Raw genomic sequence first — 19,132 nt, 5'->3', positions numbered from 1 at the left:
TTTACTCCATCTTTTCTACATCCCCAGTCTACTAATCTTATCCATTCTACCTGGTTTACCTATTATTAAACCTCAGCTAACTTTGGATAATCTTTATCTCGACTTGCTTTCTTCTGTCCAGTGACAAAACCACCCAAAGCCACGGATACCTGGAAGACTTTCCCTTCTGAAATGTCACTCATGTCTAGCTTTCTTTTTCCATTTGTCCTGAAAAATGAAATGAAAGTAATATCTTCCTTCTTAGCTCATCTCCTTGACTCCAGATTTTCCTTCCTCCAACTCATTTGGCATTTTGTGGCCAGATTAATACATAACTTCATTTTCAACTCTACTCTTCCAATGTATAGTTCTGCCTGGCTGTTAATCTCCTCATACACTAGGACCCAACCATACTTCTCAACCTAGTTTCCCACTCTTTGCCAACATAAATGCTCCCTCCTAAGTAGAATTCCAAATATTAGCTATTTATTCCTAACTCTAAACATTTCCTTTTGTGTGTCTCTCATTTAAAATGGCTTCTTTTTTCTGCACAGCGAAGGAAACCATCAGCAAAACTAAAAGGGAACTGACAGAATGGGAGAAGATATTTGCAAATGACTTATCAGATAAAGGGTTAGTATCCAAAATCTATAAAGAACTTACCAAACTCAACACCCAAAAAACAAAGAATCCAGTGAAGAAATGGGCAAAAGATATGAATAGACACTTCTCCAAAGAAGACATCCAGAAGGCCAACCAACACATGAAAAAATGCTCAACATTACTCATCATCAGGGAAATACAAATCAAAGCCACAATGAGATACCACCTCACACCTGTCAGAATAGCTAACATTAACAACTCTGGCAACAACACTATGTTGGCCAGGATGCGGAGAAAGAGGACCTCTTTAGCATTGTTGGTGGCAATGCAAGCTGGTGCAGCCACTCTGGAAGACAGTATGGAGGTGCCTCAAAAAAACTAAAAATCAAACAACCCTACGACCCAGCAATTGCACTATTAGGCATTTATCCACGGGGTACAGGTGTGCTGTTTCGAAGGGACACATGCACCCCCATGTTTATAGCAGCACTATCAACAATAGCCAAAGTATGGAAAGAGTCCAAATGTCCATCGATGGATGACTGGATAAAGCAGATGTGATACACACACACACACACACACACACACACACACACACACACTGGAGTATTACTCGGCAATCAAAAAGAATGAAATCTTGCCATTTGCAATGATGTGGATGGAACTGGAGGGTATTATGCTAAGTGACATTAGTCAGAGAAAGACAAAAATCATATGACTTCATTCATATGAGGACTTTAAGAGACAAAACAGATGGACAATAAGGGAAGGGAAACAAAAATAATATAAAAACAGGGAGGGGGACAAAACAGAAGAGATTCATAAATATGGAGAACAAACTGAGGCTTACTGGAGGGGTTGTGGGAGGGGGGATGGGCTAAATGGGTAAGGGGCACTAAGGAATCTACTCCTGAAATCATTGTTGCACTATATGCTAACTAATTTGGATATAAATTTAAAAAAATAAAAAATAAAACAAGTTAAAAATAAATAAAATGGCTTCTTTTCTCCCTACATACACATGAATCCTACTGAACCTTTTAAAGATCTATCTTGTGGCATGTTTTAACCATCTTTATCCTAGCTTAATTCTTGTAGGATTCAGAATTTGAAGCTAAAATGACTTATGATCATTTTAAAGGTTTGGATATGTATTTAACCAGCATCCAAGAATTGTTATTTCCTCCCACACAACATGATTTCAGATTGAGAATATCTACTAGGTAGATACTAGGTAGAGAATATCTACTAGGTAGCCCATTTTGTTCCTCAAAATTATATTTGTATGCTGGCATTTACTTATAACAGAGACATTCACAAATAATACTATATAACTCATCCTAATAGAAAGCCAAATGCATCATTAATGCAGAACTGACCCTATAGGCAAGATGCCCATAAATTTTGTAAGAGGCACAGTGGCACAGAATAAACAGGCACAGTGGGTCTGTAGGAGCCACTATAGGGTGGTTCAATCTTCCTAAATAATAATCTGACAATAAAAACAAAAGCTGCAAGACTATATACAACTTTGAGCCAGGAAGTCCTCTTGGACCATCATGACAAAAGAGGAGGGAAAGATAAACATAAACACTGCAACTCCATGGCGTAATAAAAAATGACAATATGTCACTATGTTAATATATTAAATGTTATGTGTTTGTATAATATTTAGTACACATTTAGTATACATTCACAATGTATAATGTGCTTTCATCTATTTTCATCACTTGGAAACATAATCTTATTATTGTAGAATAGTGGCTACACTCACCTTCCCATCTGGGAGCTCCATGTAACCTTCTATATCAGTAGTGGCTGTTTTGCCAAATCGACCCAATGAACCCTGAAGCTTGAGACCAGTGAATGTTAGAGCCATTTCCCAGAACCTGTAAACAAACCAGAAGGTGACTGAATGTACCTCAAAGAGGCTGTATTTATTTTTATTATCACCCAAACATTTACATGTTTCATCGTCACATATTATCTCATTTATTCATTCATCTACTATGTATTAAGTATCAACTACCTGTCAGGAAAGCTCTAGGCAATATGATTTCAGCATTGAGCAAAACAGACAAAATAAACTCCCTGCCTTTGTGGATATTATATCTGAGACTCCTGCTGTCCTATGCAGTCAATTGTAGCCAAGTTTGACTATTTTAACTTAGACTTAATAAATTAAGGCTAAATAAAATTTAAAGCTCAGTGTTTCTGTCAGACCAGCCAATTTCAAGTATTCAATAGCTACATGTAGCTAGTGTCTACTAGGTTGGATAGCACAGAACATTCCATCCTGGCAGAAAGTTCTATTGGATACTACCATTTTAGAACATGTAAAAGTTTTCCAAAAATTTCTAATTTACTTGCTGTGTAACTTAAGAGTGAGTTTCTAAATAACACTGTGCCCTCATTCCTTCATGTATACAGTGAGCATATTAGTAGTACCAACCTCATAAAATTATTGAAAAATGCTTAGAACAGTGCCTAGCACATAAAAGCAGTAATAATCAACATTTATTCATTAATATTTCTTATTAATAGTCTAAGCAATGAACAGTCAGATGATGAAAACCATGTAGGAAAAAGAATCTGGTCTACCAACTAGATATAAAATAGATCATGGATGATATCAACAAGCCAATATGAAGCCAAAAGCTTAAATAACAAACATCCTTCTCCAAGGCTATGGTAGGTCCTCTGTTCACACATTTCCATATACTTTGTTTCTTTCATAGCACTTCACACATGAAATTATTCCATTTCTATCCCTCTACAAAGACACAGTACATAGAAAATATGCACTTTACTAAATGATGGGCAAATGTGAAAGAATTGGACATTTTTAGCCTATAGCTAGCAGAAGGTTACTTGAGAATTCGCCCAAGTTTCTATTTAAAAATCTGTTCAATTAGGGGCTCCTGGGTGGCTCAGTCGGTTAAGCGGCCGACTTCGGCTCAGGTCATGATCTCGCGGTCTGTGAGTTCAAGCCCCGTGTCGGGCTCTGTGCTGACAGCTCAGAGCCTGGAGCCTGTTTCAGATTCTGTGTCTCCCTCTCTCTGACCCTCCCCCGTTCATGCTCTGTCTCTGTCTCAAAAATAAATAAACGTTAAAAAAAATTTTTAAAAATAATATCTGTTCAATTATTCTATATTTCTAATGAATGAATAAGAATAGGGCCAGGTTTAAATTGAACTAAGAGAAACTTAGGTAAAAATGTCTTTCTCAAAAAGGACGCTGGAAATCTAGTTATGAGCAGTCCGAGGGTGGTGGTAGAAGGTTGTTAGATAAATGCTTAAGACAAGGTAGAATGAAGACAGAACAGGACAAAGTCATTCCATCCTAGAAAATAGAGCGGAGTATGATAAAGTGAAAACGACATGAAATTTAGACCCAGAGACCGAGATCAACAGTAAACTCTGTTGCAATTTAGTATTGAGGGCCCTGGGTTAGGAATGATTCTGTTATAATTCTTATTTTACAGATGAAGACTGAGTTCAGAGTCAAAATGACTTATCCATCATACAGTATTGCTACAACAAGTTTAATGGTGGGTCTGAAAAGTCAACATGCCATGTTAGTAAGACATTATACAAACCCTTTGAGGTGGTAAAGCCTATAAGGCAGTAGGCTACATTTAAAAGCCCTTCTTTAAAAAAAATAAAATAAAATAAAAGCCCTTCTTTTTATCTATACTGTCTTTTTTTTTAAGTGTATTTATTTATGTTGAGAGAGACAGAGACAGCATAAGTGGGGGGTGGGCAGAGAGGGAGGGAGAGAGGGAGAATCCCAAGCAGCCTCCACACTGTTAGCCCAGAGTCTGATGCAGGGCTCAAACCCACGAAATGGTGAGATCACGACCTGAGCAGAAACCAAGAGTTGGCCGCTTAACCAACTGAGCCACCCAGGCGCCCCTCAGGTAAGAAAATCCCCATATCCAATTAGAAAAGCAGCACTACAGTTAAAGATAACACATTTAAAAATTATCCTAATGTTAACATCAGCAAAGATGTCTCCAGCTGGTCACCTCTTAGAAAATATCATTAATGATAATCTACCAACACCTGTATCAGTCACACAACCTACTTGATATGGCCTGATCCCGATGTAGTCAGCTGCTCATCATCTTCAGGATTGAAAGTAACCTTAAAAACTTCCTGGGAAAAAGCTTTTGTCCTCAGTATGGGCTGTTCTTCTTTCCAGTTCCAGATGGTCAGCGTGTGATCAGGGCTGCTGCCAACAGAGGCTAGCAAGGTACCATTGTAGTTAAAATCCACGTAAGCATAAGCCAGCTCAGTCCCATCTGAAAGGGTGAATGGGAGGCCAATGAACAGAGGCAACACTTATCTCATTTTCTAAAGTGTATTCTTTTGAAAAGGAAAAGGAGAGAGAGAGCAAGCAAGCATCCTTGGTGATAAGCATTGACGAAAGAATGCCAAGAATCCCCAAAGAAACAATCCAAAATCATTCATCACCCTTGGCTTTAGAATGAATTATATTACGTGAGTGGGGAGAGTGAAGAAATCTTAATCACATTTTGCAAGAGAAAAACTTTTGATTGTTTTTGAGAACACATTCCAGTTTATGAAACGGGGGCAGGGGGACACAAAATCATGTGAGATAGCAGAAAGAAATCAATCTATAATTAGAAACTTGCCACTGGAAAATTCACCAAATAAAAATTGAGGACTTCAGGTTTCTGGTTATGCATGTAAGGAGCTTGGAAGTCACCATTCCATCCTAACAACAAATAAAAAGCTGAACACACTAAAAAATCACAACTCTTCTTGGATTCATAAGTGAGGGAAGGACACAGGGCAAACGGCTGCTCCCGAGACTGGAGAGATACAACAGGGGAACACGAGCATTTGCAACTTACTATAGCAGGGACTCACAGCAGAAATAGCCAAAATATCCGAGCCAGGTAGTAAAACCTGAACTATCACTGATGAATTGCTGGAAGCTCAGCATGGACAAATCTGAGAGTTAAAAACTCCAGGGAGGCCCAGTCATAAGATGGTCTTCAAAAATATTGTGAGCTTTATCTCCAGGAGCTTGACCAGGTCCCCACAGTAAACACCTAGAAAAAACCCTCAGGCTTTCAGCAGGGAGAGGGGAATAGGAACCATTTTTAAATACACCAGAACAGGTGCACCTGGGCAGCTCAGTCAGTTAAGCATCTGACTTTGACTCAGATCATGATCTCACAGTTCACGAGTTGGAACTCCGTGTCGAACTCTGTGCTGACAGCTCAGAGCCTGGACCCTGCTTTGGAATCTGTGTCTTCCTCTCTCACGGCTCCTTCCCCCTCCCTCCCTCTCTCTCAAATAAATAAACATTAAAAAAAACTGAAATACACCAGAACACTCTGCTTCTCTTAATGAGGCCTGTCCTCAGGAGAAACTAATTAACAAAAGCCTAACCAACCTAACTAACCTGGGGAAGGAAATACTCAACTCTAGCCCCCTCTAGCCATCCCATCCCACCTGAGGGGGGAAAACTGCTAAGAAACATTTATGAAGTTGGGTCGAGAGAGGCTCCCTAAAAATTTGAGACCTAATCACAGAACCATAGAACACTTCCCCTCCCTCCACACCTTACCACCATGTTACAAGAAGCCTATTTACAGCAATTATTTTTATCCACTACACCATGTCTGGCTACCAAGAAAAATCTACAAAGCATACAAAAAGGCAAAAAACACAGTTTGAAGAGACAGAGCAAGCATTAGAACCAGACATGGCACAGATACGGAAATATCAGATTGGGAATTTAAACCAACTATGATTAGGGTGTCTGGGTGGCTCAGTCAGTTGTATCCGACTTTACCTAAGGTTATGATCTCATGGTTCGTGAGTTTTAGCCCCACATCAGGTTCTGTACTGTCAGCACAGAAACGGTTTTGGATCCTCTGTCTCCCTCTCTGCCTCTCGCTTTTTCTGTCTATCTCTCTCTCAAAAATAAATACATATTAAATAAATAAATAAAACGACTATGATTAATATGCCAAGGGAATAAAGCAGACAATATCCAGGAACAAATGGGCAATGTCAGCAGAAAAATGGAAATCCTAAGAAAGAACAACAAGGAAAGGCTAGAGATATAAAACATTGTAACAGAAATGAAAAATGTCTTTGATGGGCTCATTAGTAAATTGGACACAGCTGAGGAAATCTCTGAGCTACAGAATATATCAATAGAATCTTTAAAACTGAAGAGCAAAACAGAAGCGATATCTAAGAACTATGGAACAACTACAAAAGATGCAATGTATGTGTAATGGGAATACCAGAAGGAGAAGAAAAGAGAAAGGAAGAGAAGAAGTATGTGAAACAATAATGACTGAGAATTTCCCCCAAATTACTATCAGACACCAAACCACAGATCCAAGAAGCTCAGAGAATACTAACTGGAATAAATGCCCAGAAAACTACAGAAAATGAAGATAAAGGAAGAACTCCTGAAAAAAGCAAGAGGGGAAAAACACCTTACCTAGAGAAGAATGAAAAACTATATCCAACTTCTCCTCAGAAACCACACAAGCAAGAAGAATGGACTGAGATATTTAAAGTGTTGAAGGGAAAAAACCCACCAACCTGGACCTTCTGTACCCCATGAAATTATCCTTCAAAAGTGACAGATAAAGACTTTCTCTGACACACACTGAGGGAATTTGTTGCCAGGAGACCTGCTTTGCAGGAAAAGTTAAAAGAAGTTCTCTGCACAGAAGGAAAATAATATAGGTCAGAAACACACATCTACATAAAGAGATGAAGAGCACTGAAGAAGGAGTAAGTGAATGTAAAATAAAAAACTTTTATTTTTACTATTCTTAATTGATGTAACAAATAACAGTTTGTCTAAGAAAAGAAAACGATAGAACAGTATCTTTCATGAACATAGATGTGAAATACCTCAACAAAATATTAGCAAATCGAATCTAATAATGTGCAAAAACAACTGTATTATTAGTTTGGGGATATCAACAAACTGATTTTAAAGTTCATACAGACAGGCAAAAGACCCAGACTAGTCAACATAATACTGAGTGAAAGGGGCAAAGTTGAACTGATAATACCGGACTTCAAAATATACCGTACAACTACAGTAATCAAGATAGTGTGACATTAGGGAAAGACTAAATAGACAAATGGAACAGAATAGAAAGCCCAAAAATAGACCCAGAGAAATACAGTCAACTGATCTTTGACAAAGGCCTGAAGACAATATAGCAGAGAAAAGACAGTCTCTTCAACAAATGTGCTGGGCCACCTGGACATCCATAGGCAAAAAATAAACAAGCAAACAAATAAATTAATGAAAACATAGGCCTTACATCTTTCACGAAAATTAACTCAAAATGGATCACAGACCTAAATATAAAATTCAAGAAATGTAAAATTCCTAGAAGTTAATGTAAGAGACAACCTAGGTGACCTTGGGTATCATGATGCCATTTTAGATTCCACACGAAAGACATGATCCATAAAAGAAATCACTAATAACTAAACTTCATTAAAATGAAAACCTGCTCTGAGAAGGGCAATGTCAAGAAAACGATACAAGTCACAGACTGGGAGAAAAATTTGCAAAAGCATATGCGATAAAGGACTGTTATGCAAAGTATGCATATCCAAAATATGCAAAGAACTCTTAAAACAAAACAATAAGACATGAACAACTCAATTACAGAAGGGGCCAAAGGCCTTAACATGTAGCCTCACCAAAAATATGCAGATAACACAGAAACATATGAAGATGCTCCACATTCTACATCATCGGGGAAACACAAACTTAAAAAAGGAGGTACGACTACACACGTATTTAGAATGGCCAACATCCAAATCGCTGAGGACACCGAATGCTGATGAGGATGTGGGGCAACTGGAACTCTCATACGTTGCTGGTGGGAAAGCAAAATGGTACAGCCACTCTGGAAGACAGCTTGGCAGTTTCTTACAAGACTAAACGTACTCTTACCATAGGATCTAGTAATTATGCTCTTGGTATTTACCCAAAGTAGTTGAAAATTGATGTTCACACAGAAGCAACCTACACTCAGATGTTTATTGCAGCTTTGTTCACAACCTGCCAAAATTTGGAAACAACTAAGATGTCCCTCAATACACAAATGTACACTGGGGTACATCCAGGCAATGGAATATTTTTCAGCACCAAAAAGAAATGGGCTACCACGCCATGAAAAGCCAGGGAGGAATCTTCAATGCATATTACTAAGTGAAAGAAGTCAATCTGCGAAGCCTACGTACTGTATGATTCCAACTCTACGACATTCTGGAAAAGGCAAAACTGGGGAGACAATAAAAAGATCAGTGGTGGCCAAGGTGGGGACAGTTATGAATAGGCAGGACACAGAGGAATTTTAGGACAGTGAAAATACACTGTATGATATACTGATGCATATACATCATTATACATTTATCTAAACCCATAGAATACAACACTAGGAGTAAACCCCAAGGGACACTGTAGACTTTGGGTGATTATGATGTGCTAATGTAGACTGATCTTCAGTAAATGATGTACCTGGTGAGTGATGTTGATAATGGGGAAAGCTATGTATGTGTGGGGGAGGAGGGATATGGGAGATCTCTGAACCTTCCCCTTAACTTTACTATAAATCTGAAACTGCTCCAAAAAGCAGTCTTTTTAAAAAACTACTAAAATTAATTATATGGAAAACAAAATTACACGAAAATGGTGGTGATTAATTGTATGTGAGGTTATTTCAATCTGGGTGGGCCTCAATCAGTTGAAAGTCCTTAAAAAGTCAAAACTGAAGTTTCCCTGAGGAAGACGAAATTCTACCTGAACATGTAGCATCAACCCCTGCCCAAGAACGTCCAGCCTGCCAGCCTGCCCTACAAACTTCAGACCTGCCAGCTCCCATAAGTACACGAGGCAAGTCCTTTAAACAAATCTCTCTTCTGTCTCCTCCTAGTTCGGTTTCTCTGGAAGACCCTGAATATCATTAACCTTGAACATGGAATATTTCAAAAGTTGTAGTCGGCTCACCTTGAAGGATTCTGTAGGGCCTCAAAGAAGGATATTCATAGATGATAATCTTTGGGAAAACTCCTTTTTCAGCGACAGTGAAGTAAGTTTTATCAGGATGAACCTATAAAAAGTAAAATCTCTCTTAAATAATAAAAGGAAGATTTTCTTATAAATAGCCCTATTAATGCAGTATCTGTGATTTTATCATTTATTAGGATCCACTCCAACAGAAAACTAAAAAAAAAAGGGCATCTGATACATACTTGGTAACGGATGTGATTTAAACTGAAGCCTTTACGAATATTCATTTTAAGTTTTGCTTTTGTTAATAAAGTCATCTCTACGTCTGCAATTATTTTAACTGCCATCAGGAGAGCTAGAACAGTGTTTCTCAATCATTAGAGTGTGTCGGAACCACAGGGAGGGCTCGTGAAGGCACAGAGGGTAAGCCCTAGCACCGGAGTTCCCGACTCAGTACTTGAGGGCCGGGGTGGGGGGGGGGGGGGTGGGGGGGGGCCCAAAATTTGCATTTAAGTTTCTAACAAGTTCCAGGTGATGCTGATGCTGCCGGCTTGGGAATCACTCTGAGAACAACCAAGTTAGATGAATTGTTTACCCTGCATAAATAAATCAACCTAAATTTTTGTACAGAAATACTCATGTTTCCAGAGTAGGTTCCGTCTCAGTTTAAAAAATTTCACCTTGGACAAATTTACCACAAATGGATATAAACTTACTAAAAGTGAGAAAGATACTATATTTCCAAGCCAGATGCAGAGGAAAAAAATAGTAAATATTTGTGGATAAACTATTTGCTTAGCATTTCGAATGACAGCCGTATGAATTGTGAAGTATATGTTTATTCTTGTTATTTTTGTTCACTGGTAAGCCAATGTGCAGGAAGAGTAAATGGATAGCCTAAAAATAAAAATAGGCTGTTTTGAAAACAAACTATTTGGGGCGCCTGGGTGGCTCAGTCGGTTAAGCGTCCGACTTCAGCTCAGGTCACGATCTCGTGGTCCGTGGGTTCAAGCCCCGCGTCGGGCTCTGGGCTGATGGCTCAGAGCCTGAAGCCTGCTTCCGATTCTGTGTCTCCCTCTCTCTCTGCCCTTCCCCCGTTCATGCTCTGTCTCTCTCTGTCTCAAAAATAAATAAACGTTAAAAAAAAAAGAAAACAAACTATTTAAGACACATATTGTGCTTTATAAAATTCTATTTTCAGGTGTGCCAGGTGGCTCAGTTGATTAAGCATGCAACTCTTGGTTTAGGCTCAAGTCATTATCTCATGGTTTGTGAGTTTGAGCCCTGCATCAGGTTCTGTGCTGACAGTGCGGAGCCTGTTTGGGATTCTCTCTCCCTCTCTCTGCCCCTCCCCTGCTTGTGTAGTCTCTCTCAAAATAAATAAATAAACAAATAAATAGATTTTAAAAGAATCTTATTTTCACTTACCATTTTGCAACTCCTGATTTTATACCTAGGGGCCAGGAGCTTCCTTTAGAGGATTGCACTCTAAATTCTGGTACCCAAGATAACATTCTTCTCTCCACACATGGGGCCAAAAGACCTATATAAGCTGTCTTCTTACTGACAACTGGTCTTTTATTCTTCCAGTCAAGTAAACACCCATCCCTTCAGCTTGAAACAAGGCTTGGGTTTATAGGATGGACACTCAGTGAGAGAATAACCAACATTTATTGGGTGCTTATTATATGCCAGACACTGTTTAAGCTTTATATGAATTAATCCCCTTAAATTTTACATCAACCTTGTGAGTTCAAATACCATTATCATTCCCATCTTACCAATGCGAAATAGGCACAGAGAAGCTAAGTAACTTGAAGTCATACAGCTGGTAAATGTGAGAGGTAGGATTCAAGCCAGGTGTTGGAGCCAAAAAGAAAGTGGAACTAAAAAAACAGTGGCTACTGGGGCACTTGGGTGGCTCAGTTGGTTAAAATGACGACTCTTGATTTCAGCTCAGGTCATGATCTCACAGTGCGTGAATTCAAGCCTTACATCAGATTCTGCACTGACAAAACAGAGCCTGCTTGGGATTCTGTCTCCCTTTCTGTCCCTGCCCCATTCGCTCTCTCTTTTTAAAAACAAATCTTTAAAAAAAATTAAAAACAGTAGCTACCAAGAACTTAGGGGGAAATGTGTTAAGGTATATGTTTTTCTAGATGCCTATTTATGGGAGAATATTGTATAGGATATGTGGTCGCAGAAATCTGAATGAGAATTCGGGCAAATCTTTTGCTCTTCTGCATCTTGCCTATAGTAAGTGAAAAAGTTTCAGCCCTTTCAGATCAGAAGCTCTGTGGGGTTGAGTTTGGTGTTTTATTTTTAGTGGGGAACTAATAAGGAACTAATTATTAGGAACTAATATTATTAGGAACTAATTATTATTAGGAACTAATGAGTCATTTACTTTATACTCAACATACAGATTCACCCTATCTTTTCTGACAGTTGATATGCCCCCAGAACACATTTCTCATAGATTTCCCATTGCCTTGCGAGAGTGCTTCTCATCCACAATAGATAACTATTTCAGAAAGAATGAACCGACAAGGCCAGTTGAGGAAAATCCCCATCACTATCCAGGCTTCAACACACTCCGAGAAAAGTCCCTGTGGACATACAACTGCCCAGAGTCCAGGCGTGGATGAGGATTAGGATTAACATTCTTGACCACAATACACCTCTAACTACTGACCTCAGGCCAACTTATTGTATAACAAAATAGAAACTTCAAAACTACTATTGGCCGTAAAGTGATAGAAAAACAAGTGATAGTTCCCCGTTTCTCCATACCCTGCAGATGATGTGGACCTCAGGGCTCAGGACACCTCAGAGTGGCCCCTGACTGACTTCCCTCCATGGAACCTGTGACCCTAATGCTAGGCCTGTGTTTGCACACAGCTGGTGACACAGGATCATGTACTTTTATGCCTCTAGTTTTTTGGTTTTTCTGCTTTTTGATATGACTCCTGTCTCTTTGGATGGATTTTGAACTCTTTGAATTCATAGAGGTCACGAATGCTTCTTCACTTAAATCCCTGCATGTTCTGAGTTAGTGTTGGACTCACAATGTAGTATAATAAATTCTTGCTGAGGACAGGGACTTTACTATTTACACCTGCTATATATACATAGATGATCAAGGAAGACAGAAACATGAGACTCTCCTTCACCCTTCCATCGCACCATTTCCTGTTTCCGTAGCCAGTCTAAGTTCTATTTGTGGATCTCTGATTTTCCTTACCTTCTCCATTCCCGTTCATCTTCCTGCTTCGCTTCTCAGAGCAAGAATCTTCCAAACCTCTCCACTCATCTCCACTCCTAATCTAAATATCCTACCAGGTAAGCTACCCTACCATCTAGTCTACTCAAGAGCATTTCCCACTACTCCCTGCTAGCTTGGCCCAGTCTCTCTGTTGGAGCTGCATCAGCCTTTCTGCCAGAAGCCCTCCACCTCCACAGGGTACGGTGATGTCACCCTTCACCTTCTAGTTCTGAATGGGCTGCTCACACCTGACAGGCAGGGCAAGAGCAGGGCAGACTTCTATTTGGTTCATGATCCTTCTAAAAACCCTTTGAATGTCTGCTACGGAATTGTAGCTTGTATGAGCCCCAAATCCTGCTCATTTCTCCTCCTCTCCGTGTTTCACACAGCCTAATCTGAACAGGTGCCCTCTCATGACTCTAAAGACACCAAGATGTGCTTCTCAGGCTGTTATTGATGAGAGAAGATCTAGGGACTTTTAAGGATCAACTACTTTTAAGGATCAGAGTAAAAAGCAAAAGGTCATCAAGATAAAAGCGCAATCATGGGGCCAATTGCTATTGAGAGGTCAGATAAGATACAGTTAGAAAGGTATTCTTCAGATTTGGCTATTCAGGGCCATTGGTCACTTTAGTAAGGGCAATTTCAGTGCGGTGATAGGGAAAAAGACAGCAGAAGCTTGGCTTTGAAGGGAAGATCAAAAGTCAGTGTAAAGAGAATACATGGTTAGAGAGGAGACTTTTAAGATGAGAACAAGTTGATTTAGTGTGCTTTAATGCTGAGGATGAAAACCCTAAGGAAGTAGAGGCTGAAGGTACAAGAAAAAAGGTGACTGATGGAGACAGGCACCTGAAGAGGAAGGAAGAGACAGCCTCAAATCACATACAAGTCCTTCTGTCAACTTCTCAAAATTATTGAACGTACAATCTATACTTGATCTCTTAATGTGCAACCATATACTTATATCTTATCTGGCACTTATCTCTATTTATTATTTGAATTATCATCTGTGCCATTCATTTGAGTATTTTTGCAGAATAGCAACATAGCATTAATATGTAAAAACTTGATGACTGTGGGAAGCCACTTACCCTCTTTTAGCCCCAGTGTCCTTATCTGCAACATAAGTATTAGTAAAATGATAGTATTATTAACGTGATAGTATGATACTGCACAGAGACAATGTCAACGAATGGAGTGGTTGCAATTGTTGACTTGAAAATGCCTTAGAATTGCATCTCCTGCAATTATGGCATCCTGCCCATGGTATTGGCATCTAACAGCCTGGCTGGTCCACAGAAGAAACAAACAAAAGGATGGAATTTTTTTAGGAAGTCGCTAACAGCGTACCCCAATAACACCAATTCCTCTACCGCTGCTACTTCGCAGGTAGATCTGTTCCTTGGTTTTCAAATTCAAAAGGATCAGCTGGTTCCCAGCTATGTACATCACAGTACTGCTGTCCAGAAGTTTTAGGTTGGCCCGCTTTCTACAGTCATAACCAAAGGAATGACTGAGAGAATATTGTTAAGGAAAAGAAGTGACACAAAGTAACCATTCTAGAGACAGAAAAAGCAATGTAATAAATATGTTTTTAAACTCTGTGCCCTTTAATAAAGGCTCAGTGTTGAAGTAGTTGCATTTTACTTTGAAACTCAGAGTTTTTTATTTATCACTAATGCAACCTTGCTTTCAAATTAAGTGAAAATCCTCATACTCTGATTTAGTCAATATTTTAATTTTCCCAGGGAAATCCTGAAAGCAGATTAATTTTATAAAAGTAAAAGTATCAAAAAGGCCTCTTGATGTTGAAAGACCAGCTGTTTAAAATTTTGACATGTTTTGAAATCCTGAAACACCAGTAATATTACATATTGTAATAAATCTACATAAATATAATTGAAATTTAATTCATATGAATTATGAAAATGGACTAAATAGTATATGGTATATAAGTATATATAATAAATATGCTAACATTTCCTTTCTGAGTGCATTAATATGTATAGGTATATAGATGAGTGTGTGTGTGTGTGTGTGCATATTAATGCCATACAGTAAATCTGCACTAATTCAAAATAAAGGTTAAAATAATCAAAGTTTTTATAAGACATCTTTTAAATGTACATTGTTCGAATTAATTCAAGTTCAAGTTCAAATTAATATAACCTAAGATATAAATGTAATAAGTTAAATGAGGTTAATCTATCAAAACATTATAGTTTGCAAAAGAAACATATTACATAGTATATCTTAAGTAGATGGTTTCTTATTTTCTAAGAGTTCACTGTTGAACACAAAAGTTAAAGGATCATTGGAGAAATCTTTATTTTTTGCCCTTGTTTAAAAAAAATAAATTCTCATTTTAGAGGATTATTTTTATTTGTAAGTGAATATTTTTAGAGAAAAAACAAAGTAGAATTATTAACAAGAATATATAGAATGTAAAAAAGGAGAAAATTTTAATTACTGCAATTTGAATTGTGAGGTTTATACAAACTATTAACCAACTATACATAACTATACCTACCTCATTGCCTAAGAGTTAAATTGAAAAAGAGACAGAACATTTCACGGCTTTTTTATCTGTTCAAGAAAAAGGAATTTTATCAACTCACTAAAGACACGAACACCTAAAATTAATTTTTATATACAATTTCTGGGTGACTCAGTCAATTAAGCATCCAACTCTCAGTTTCAGCTCAGGTCATGATCTCACAGTTTGTGGGTTTGAGCCCCATGTCAGGCTCCACACTGACAGGGAGGAGAACCTGCTTGAGATTCTGTTTCTCTCTCTCTCTCTCTGCTCCTCTCCTGTTCATGCTGTCTCTTTCTCTAAATAAATAAATAAGCAAACAAACAAACTTAAAACTTAAAAAAAAAAGAAATGCAAATGAACATGTGATCCAAAGATCTTGATGAAGCTATTCAGACCTCATGGGTACTGAGGCCTCCTTACAAATAAGAATGGGATCCACATGCTCCTTATCTTCCTGGTATGGGCAGGAAGTTTCACCTACCTTCCTTTTCCCTTTCCCCAAACTGCTGCTCTCACCTTTCTTTCCTCCTCTTCCTTCCTCTTTTCCCAGTGCCAGTGTAACACTTGGAGGGCTAATAGTGTGTCGATAACTGAGAGTAGAAATGGGCTACCATCTCTTCACTGTCTTGGGTGACAGTTGGGAATCAGGCATGTGATCACTTATCTGGCATTAACATCTCTAATTTCAGGGTAGAGTAGGACTCCCTTTGACCTGCTGCTGTTCTGATCAAAGGCCCTTTCAAATGCAGAATGGGTGAGACTGTAACTTCCCAAACTCTCCCCCTCCAAATTACAACCTGCTTCTTCTCATAGCTCATCTCTACTTCCTAGAATGCCTAGTGCAGTGTCTTGAGCCTGTGAGGCATTCAATAAACATTTCTTGGATGCATTAATTAATGAATTAATTAATGTATAACTAGAGTCTGATCCTTCCCTTTTAACCCCAAACGACAGCGGATCCCCTAACCAGAGCTTTTAAGATGTTAAATTGTGTTCTGCTATACCTTCAACTCCTTTCTGCTTTATCCCATCCTGTCTTCTGGTTTGCATTTTCTGAACTTCCTATCTGAGACCCAGGGCCTTCACTGTCTGTTCATGAGCATCTAGGACCCTCACTTTAAAATCGTGTTTAAATACATCTTGTATAAATTATGCTATGGTTTAGGTAATATGTAATACATGACACATTTCTTGACTTATAAGACACTGAACTTTGAAACTGAAGTTGACTCAATTGAATTAATAAAGTATAAAGGATTGTGTAGGGGATACATGACAGCTAATTTCTCCTTGGAGCTTCTCACAAGAAATAGAGATCATATTTGTTCCAACCCTGGAGAGTAGAACTGTCTAATGCAAGATGTTCCAGAGAGGCAGTTTTTGATTCAAGGCCTGCAAGAGCTAATAATGTGAGCTATCCAGAATTTGTGACTTCCTTGGCTTTGAAAGTGTTCATGAAAAGTCTATAGCAGATACAGCCACTCATCCAGCATCAGTAGAGGTAATTCATATATCGAGTCAAAAGTCAAGGTCACTCTGACTCTATTATCTGGAATCGCAGCATATCTCTCTAATACAGAGATCCCTGTATCCTGGAGCAACAAGTCTCCAGTGTTGGGGGCTGGGAGAAGGCAACACAATCAAAAGTACTTGGTAAACTTTTTCAGACTACATGTGCCCAAGTCCCTCTACACACAGAAATGATGCAGTTGGTCCAGGAAAGGTATCAGAACATGTGTATTTCAGGAAAATCTTCCAGGTGACTGCTAAACCACCTCATTTGAAACAAATAGGCTAGAAGGAAGGCAACAGCATAACTTCTATCAGCAACTTGTCCAAAGATGACATATACAAAAGAAGTCCTCAAAAGAGAAAATTCCAGGTTATTAGTGAATTAGTATAAGGTGAATTAGTTCTAGTTACACCTGGGATTGAAACAGAAGCTATAATAACATGTTCTATTTTTATATGAAAACCAAAACTGAGTCAGTGAGTACACCACCCTCCTCTTTAAGCACAGTTTTATAAGAGGCCAGTCAGTGTTTCAGGCCATGTGGTCATCTGAAGGCAGGCATACCAAACTGCTAGCCAAGAGCATTAATGGAAATATTTTCCTAACTAACCACCTTACAAACCTAACATCACACAGTGACAGCAAACCCTAAATCCCCTTGTTAATCATCCCCACCTTTACAATTCTTCATGAACTCTTATTTTCCAGACCAATTAAAGTGTGTTATTTTGTGCCCTATTTCCTCAGGGTTGTCTTCTCTGATACTCATCTGATAAATAATGTGTAAGTACTAATGTCTGACAATTGTATCAGTGTTTTAAGAAATCAATGATTTTAACTTGGTAGGCATTGAGAAAGGGATGCCAGCCTGGTAGAGGATGTAAACCAGGATAAGAGGCCTTTTGATCTCCTTTACATCATGTCTCATGAGAGAACAGCCAGAAAAGTATCATTTCTCTTTATGGTTACTTAGCATCAACAAAAGGTTAGTTTAAATTAAGGTCCCGTATTTCTATCTCAGCTTCTCTAAGGGACAAGCTTCTTAGAATTACCTAAGACAGGGATCGGCAAACTTTTTCTATAAAGGGCCAGATAGTAAATATTCTAGGCTTTGTGGGCCAGGTGACTTCTGTTATAACTACTTAATTCTGCCCTTGTAGTGTGATGGCAGCCACAGATAAAACGAAAATGAGTGAGAATTGCTGTGTTCCAATAAAACTTTATTTAGGAAAATAGACCAGAGGCCAGATTTGGTCCACGGGCTACAGTTTGCCGATCCCTGACCTAAGAAGTTGAAATCCAAAAATTATACATATGTAACTGGAGTGGATACACAAGTGTGAGAAGATCCAGTGGTATGTTTGAATCCGGAGTCACAAAAGGCATCGAAATCAGCTCTGCATAATCATAGAAGAAGTTTTCTGATATTTTCTTCTTAACTTCCTCCTCTGCCCTTTCTGAGTCTGGAGCTGGGGTTTCCATATACCGAGATTCTAAAAAAATAAAATATTTTAACTAAAAAGGGCATCTGGTGAGTCCTAAAATTGTATTTCACAAAGACAGGAGGAATATACGTACCCCGCAATACTCTAGCAGTACTACAAGTGGCCTGAACATGGGATGCTACCCACCAGTGAGCATGGGAAGAGGAACCAACATGGCTCTGTGCTTGGGAGGAAGAGAAATCAACAAAGGGTGCATGCTGAACTCTGGTCATGGTTTTGCAGTCTCAAACAGCAACTCCCAATCAGTTCCAAGGGAGAGTTATAATTCACTAATCTGGGGTAGAGCACTCCTGAGATCATCCTACCCCCCAGAAAACCAAGTATGAGAGTCCTTCCTGTATGTGATCCTCAGAAGTGTAATCTACAGCTCCAGAGATGCTACCCTATTAGAATATGTTCCAAGCTCTTACTTTTATCACTGAAAAATATCCTGAAAATTTTTATTTCTATGGATTTATAACTGTTCATTTTAGGCAATTTGTCTTTAAAACAGTGACAATTACTGATAGGAAACTAATAACACTTACCTCCAATGCTCTCCACATAGTCATCTTGAAATGAACTTGAACTTCCTTCCAATTGTTCCATAGAATAATCATCATCGCCTAAACGTGATTCTCTCCCTTCGGTAAATGTTTCTTCTGTGGCATCTTCTAAAAATTTGTAATCCTCTTTCATAGCAGCTATTA

General features: G+C 38.6%; 1 protein-coding gene across 3 annotated transcripts in view; it reads right to left on the bottom strand.

Annotated features, from left to right (window-relative positions):
• The window catches only part of CFAP44 (cilia and flagella associated protein 44), a 151,481-nt gene that overhangs the window by 120,488 nt on the left and 11,861 nt on the right, over nucleotides 1-19,132 (bottom strand). For all 3 annotated transcript variants that reach the window (XM_086675417.1, XM_086675416.1, XM_086675418.1), the window contains 6 exons: nucleotides 18,971-19,126; nucleotides 18,272-18,431; nucleotides 14,237-14,399; nucleotides 9,619-9,721; nucleotides 4,669-4,885; nucleotides 2,357-2,471 (listed from right to left, as the gene is read on the bottom strand). In XM_086675417.1, the coding sequence (XP_086531543.1) occupies nucleotides 2,357-2,471; nucleotides 4,669-4,885; nucleotides 9,619-9,721; nucleotides 14,237-14,399; nucleotides 18,272-18,431; nucleotides 18,971-19,126 (914 nt within the window). The remainder of the gene's footprint in view (nucleotides 1-2,356; nucleotides 2,472-4,668; nucleotides 4,886-9,618; nucleotides 9,722-14,236; nucleotides 14,400-18,271; nucleotides 18,432-18,970; nucleotides 19,127-19,132) is intronic.

This window comes from Puma concolor, chromosome C2, assembly GCF_028749965.1.
Source record: "Puma concolor isolate L17-30 chromosome C2, mPumCon1.1.hap2, whole genome shotgun sequence".
Taxonomy (NCBI): domain Eukaryota; kingdom Metazoa; phylum Chordata; class Mammalia; order Carnivora; family Felidae; genus Puma; species Puma concolor.
The sequence above is the reverse complement of the archived record's forward strand: the minus strand, read 5'-3'. Positions and strand labels throughout refer to the sequence as shown.